Source organism: Procambarus clarkii, chromosome 67 (assembly GCF_040958095.1).
Source record: "Procambarus clarkii isolate CNS0578487 chromosome 67, FALCON_Pclarkii_2.0, whole genome shotgun sequence".
NCBI classification, from domain to species: Eukaryota; Metazoa; Arthropoda; class Malacostraca; order Decapoda; family Cambaridae; genus Procambarus; species Procambarus clarkii.
In genome coordinates this window covers 24,357,890-24,363,534 of record NC_091216.1, presented here as the reverse complement: position 1 = coordinate 24,363,534, position 5,645 = coordinate 24,357,890, and the positions used below count along the sequence as shown (strand labels likewise).

The window sequence follows — 5,645 nt, the reverse complement described above, 5'->3', positions numbered from 1 at the left end:
AACCCTGAATACAGCCTACTTGAGACCAAGTCCTGAGTATATAGTCTCGGCTTGGAATATTCATCAGAAAAGTTACTACAAGGCTCGCCACAGCTCTTCGAGGATAAGTTAATGAAACCCTCACCATACTTGAGACACGACGGAACAAATTGGATAGACAAAGGATCACGGTTCAAAGTGAGGAAAACTAAATACACAGAAGCGTCACAAAGATGTCTAGAAAGAGCCCTTTTTAAGATGAAAGTTTTAAATAAATGAAATAGGTAAGAATACATCCACATATCCACGACGGCATATAACATACCCTGTCCCCCATGTCTTACAGGAAGGATATATAACATATCAATGAAAACAAGAGGAAAGAATTGGAACGGTGTTCCCGTGGCACTCACCTCACAGAGAGCACATTAATACCCGTGTCCGTCTCTTCAATTGTCTTTGATGTTCTCGTTATGCTTGATATGTTGATCGGCATCGGCCTTGACATGCTGATCGGCGTTGATATATTCATCGGCTTTGATATGATGATCAGCGTTGCCATATCCATCAGCCTTGATATGCTGATCAGTATTGCCATATCCATCGGCCTTGATATGCTGATCAGCATTCCCATATCCATCAATCTTGATATGCGGATCAGCATTGATATATCCATCAGCCTTGATATGCTGATCAACATTACTATATCCATCGGACTTGACATCAGCATTGACGTGTCCATTAGTCTTGTCATATTCATCAGCATTAATGGATTCATCATAGTAACTATATCCATCACTTTTTCCATATACATTTTCTTTTCTGTATCCATAGCTATATCCACCGTTACTGCCATATCCTTCACCTTTGTCATATCCATCTTCTTTGCCATATTCATCTCCTTTGCCATATGCATCACCTTTGCCATATACATCACCTTTGCTGTATCCATTTCCTTTGCCATACCCATCTCCATTACCATAATCATCTTCGCCATATCCACTTCCTTTGCCATATCCATCTCCTTTGCCATATCCATCTCCTTTACCATAACCCTCTCCTTTGCCATATACATCTCCTTTGCCATATTCATCTCCTTTGCCATTATTATCTCCTATGCCATATCCACCTCCATTGCCATATCCATCTCCTTTGCTATAATCATCTCCTTTGCCATTTCCACCTCCTTTGCCATATCCACCTCCTTTACCATATACACCTTTGCCATATCCACCTCCTTTGCCATATCCATATCCTTTGTCATATCCATTTCCTTTGCCATATCCACCTCCTTTGCCATATCCATTGTCATTGCCATACTCAGTTCCATGACCACCACTCTTATAATCACTTTCGCCATACCCAACTTCACCATATACTGCGTCATATCCACTGCTACCATATCCACTATTGCCGTATCCACTGCTGCCATATCCACCCCCATGGCTCCCTCCACCATATCCACTACTGCTATAAATATTGCCATTATTTCCGCCTCCCACAGAACTACCACTTCCATATCCACCTTCATATTCATCATCACCATATTCCTCCTCATTACTTCCGCCTCCATATCCATCACTATCATATACACCGCTGCTACTATATCCACTTCCCCCCGAAACACTACTTCCATATCCACCTCCATGGCTACCTTTTCCATATCCATTTCCATGGCCACTTCCACCATATTCACTATTACCATACCCATTCCCGTGGCCCCCACCATATCCACCACCATGGCTACCTCCACCATATACACTATTACCATATCCACCCCCATAGCCACCTCCTCCATATCCACTAGTGCCATATCCACCTGCATTGCCCCCTCCACCATATCCACTCCCATGGCCACTTCCACCATATACACCCCCATGGCCACCACTACCATATCCACCACTATGACCACCTCCGCCATATCCACCACTATGGGCACCGCCGCCATATCCACCACTGTGGCCACCTCCGCCATATCCACCACTATGGCCACTTCCGCCATATCCACCACTATGGCCACCTCCGCCATATCCACCACTATGGCCACCTCCGCCATATCCACCACTATGGCCACCTCCGCCATATCCACCACTATGGCCACCTCCGCCATATCCACCACTATGGCCACCTCCACCATATCCACCACCATGTCCCTTTCCATAGCCACCACCATGGGCTTTGCCATATCCACCACCGTAGCCCATTCCATATCCACCACCATGTCCCTTTCCATAGCCACCATCATGGCCTTTGCCATATCCACCACCGTGGCCCATTCCATATCCACCACTATGTCCCTTGCCATAGCCACCACCATGGCCTTTGCCATATCCACCACCGTGGCCCTTTCCATATCCACCTCTTGTGCCATATCTGCCTCTTAAAAAGAGTGGTCCAGGGTTGGCCGTGCTGGAGACCCAGAGTAACAGTGCCGACAGAAGTAGTATCTGAAAAATAATAATAATAATAATAATAAATAATAATAATGATAATAAATAATAATAATAATAATAATAATAATAACATAAAATAACAGTACTAATAATAATATAATAAAATAAAATAATAATAATGATAATTCCATATCAATAGTAAAGTATTAGTATTTATAATAATATAATACAATTAGATATATAATAATAAAATAATAATTTGGATTATAAATTAAGGTCAGGAGACCGATCACTTTACATTGGCTTATATGTCATTAAAATTGATAAACAAATCTTGGACTATGTCTAGGGCTACAACTTTTTTGTGTTCATTGGTCATTAAAATTTTGTTGTCTTAATAAGTTTCCATAGACGTTTAATCCCAACACCAAACCATCAAGCAGTAGAGAATGGATTGTCTGTACAATTCTTGGTAGAGATATCAAGATGGAGTTCGAGTTATCCTCTTCCTGTTGGAGTTGCTTCAGGAGGAGAGAGCTATGCCTACCGTTTTAGCACACGTCTGTGCCAGGTGGTCTCCAATACGGCAAAACCAGCTTGTCCCAACAAATCTTGAACACCAGACAATCTCAAGAGGGAAATAACACCAGCTGCTGATTAGTATTCTCACAGTAAAGATGTTCGTTCACTCACAGTTCTAGAAACCATCTTAGCGACTTGTTGGTGTCCAGTTGCCAGGATGTCAGAGCCCACAGTGGTAACAATGCTAAGTCTGAAGCACTTTATATAAACCCATCTTCGCTCTGGTCACACACATCATCAACGTGGATGACCCAGCACTAGAAGAATCCATTCTTCAATGTGGCAGCTGGCGCTACGCCTCGATAGTGGTTCTTGATCGCCTTCCGCCTTTCTCGAAGATTTATTTCTCTTTAGCAACGAGAGGAGGTTTACCCGGAAGGGCGTGTCGGCTCGATAGCTCCATGAGTCTCAGGATTTCTGGTCTGTTTGACAACTTGTTTTCTGTGTTCAGATTTGAGCACTTGTACTAACACCACCAACACTACCAATACCACTACGATCATTAATGATCAATTAGCAATAAACCTTTTGTCCTGAATATATTCCAGGACTAAAGAAGCCTCAAGTATATACACATACAGAAAAGGATACATCTCGCAGTTTATACATTGTTTCGTTCACAAGTGACTTCGGGTATCTTTGTGGGAAGTTTTGAGTATTCTTCATACATCTATTGGAACATAGTTTTTGACATGCAAATTTGTAATTTTTTAAATTATATAGTTAAAAATGATCAAACATATATATATATATATTAATTGTTATCTTAAAATGTACAAATTTATCTTAAAATGTATTTTACCTTAAACACAAAAGAAATGGATATATTGTATCTGAAGCCAATAGTATATACATAATAATGACAATAATTATCATTAAAATAAAGAGTTTAACATGGAGAAAATCACATTTTCTTTAGGAACAAGATCCGCCGCTGGTCTTAGGATCTCAAGATATTTCCGGTATGAAGGTTAAATGAGGCCACGTTGATTCATTTATTCAGTCATTTATAGGACAATTGTACGGACATGAATTCAAAGATTTTACTAGCAAAATACTTCAGTATATTGTGAGCGTTATTTTTATTTGCATCTGTATGATAGTATTTTCTTTCACCTGAATGGTTAAGGCGTTTTCATTTACATGTCTAATAACAGCGTTCTCTTTCGTTAAGCTTGTCTTCGAGAAACTATACTGCTCGTGCTTAAAGAACTGTATACAATCAGTCTTACACACTCATGGCTTGTGGATTAAAACTTCTGAAATAAACTATAAGAATTATGAAACAATTTGACACTTGAAATACAATTGAAGGCAAAAAAGACACGCAGGGCACAACTATTCCATTGTTTCGCCAGCATAGTTTACGGAACAATATATATTATTTCAATATGTATTTCGTAAGCAATCAAAACCAATTTTACTGATATTTATCATATTTTTATTGTTAAAACAAATTGGCTTTAGATTTGTCGTATATGTTTATCGAAATAGAAAGTGCTCGTTTGATAGTAACTGCATTGTTGAGAACAAAATAAGTTACAAGAAGCAAAATTTAATATAATTATGGTACAGAAGGGTTTTTCTGTTTTTCTCTCTAATTTTGAAATAATATTATATTATAAAATAATATTTTTTCTCTGAAACCGTCCAAATCTTGATCTGCCAAACATACATTTTATTTGTAATGTTTCAAAATTCTGTTGCCATCGTATTCTAGCTTTCTCTGGCCATGTTCCAGCGTTCTTTGGCTATGTTCCAGCGTTCTCCGGCCATGTCCTACTGTTCTCTGACCATGTCCCAGCGTTCTCTGGCCATGTCCCAGTGTTCTCTGGCCATGTTCTAGCGTTATCTGGCCATGTTCCAGCGTTCTCAGATCAAGTTCATGTACCTGAATTTCTTAAAATTAGTGTGTTATGGAATACTTTTTCACCCATTCATGCAGATTATTTTTCAATAAAACCAAAAGGTGATATCAACCTAATTGGCAATGAAACCTAATAATAACTACGTCATCACAATATGGACTTTCTATTAATTTCCTTCCCAAATTAATACTACTTAACATAACTTCGTTGCGATATATTGATGATATATATGACTAAATGATTCTAACTTACCTGCATTTCCTGTTAAATCATAAGATATCTATTTGATATAAAGTAAAATAATTATCAGGCGAGTAAGGTAAGCCTGTATGATTATATAGTACTTCGAGGGAGTATGGGGAAAAGGAGCTGGAGGTCGAGGATAGAATAAAAGAAACAGTGCCTAGCCACTCGAACCATCAGGGATCGAGCATTGATCGTGCAAAAAAAGAGACGGTCACTGTACCGACCTGACGAGAGCGGTTGGATGCGTATTGATAAAACACAGACAAATTTGCTAGAAATTCCTCTCAAGACTTAGACAAGGTGACCAGACGATTCCGTACTCAAATTGTGCGAATTCTTAGATAAGATCGTTCAAAAAATGTGGATTGCTGAGAATAATGTAATTTCCCGCTAGTATTGAACACGCGCATGCGTGAGACTATCCAGTATGTGACTGATTTCAAAATTTTATCTGATTAGTTATTAGACATGCATCTTAATCCGTTATTCTCTCTCTTCTCCTTCACTATCACAAGGACCAACGCCCATTGTCTCTGCTTCACTATCATAAGGCATCAGTAACTCCCCCGGAACCTAG

General features: G+C 39.4%; 1 protein-coding gene across 1 annotated transcript; it reads right to left on the bottom strand.

The window, feature by feature from the left end:
- Nucleotides 1-428: 428 nt before the first annotated feature.
- Nucleotides 429-4,793, bottom strand: LOC123767513 (uncharacterized). The gene is made up of 2 exons (XM_045757198.2): nucleotides 4,749-4,793; nucleotides 429-2,426 (listed from the first exon to the last, which is right to left on the bottom strand). The coding sequence occupies exons 1-2, from the start codon at nucleotides 4,791-4,793 to the stop codon at nucleotides 429-431; spliced, it is 2,043 nt and encodes a 680-aa protein (XP_045613154.2).
- Nucleotides 4,794-5,645: the final 852 nt, after the last annotated feature.

What these genes read in the sequence shown, in the direction of transcription:
- LOC123767513 (XM_045757198.2), bottom strand. Translation starts at nt 4,793, where the DNA reads ATGGCCAGAGAACACTGGGACATGGCCAGAGAACGCTGGGACATG. An exon ending in CCAGAGAACGCTGGGACATG is followed by an intron (nt 2,427 to 4,748) that starts GTCAGAGAACAG and finishes ATTATTTTTCAG; the next exon opens with ATACTACTTCTGTCGGCACT.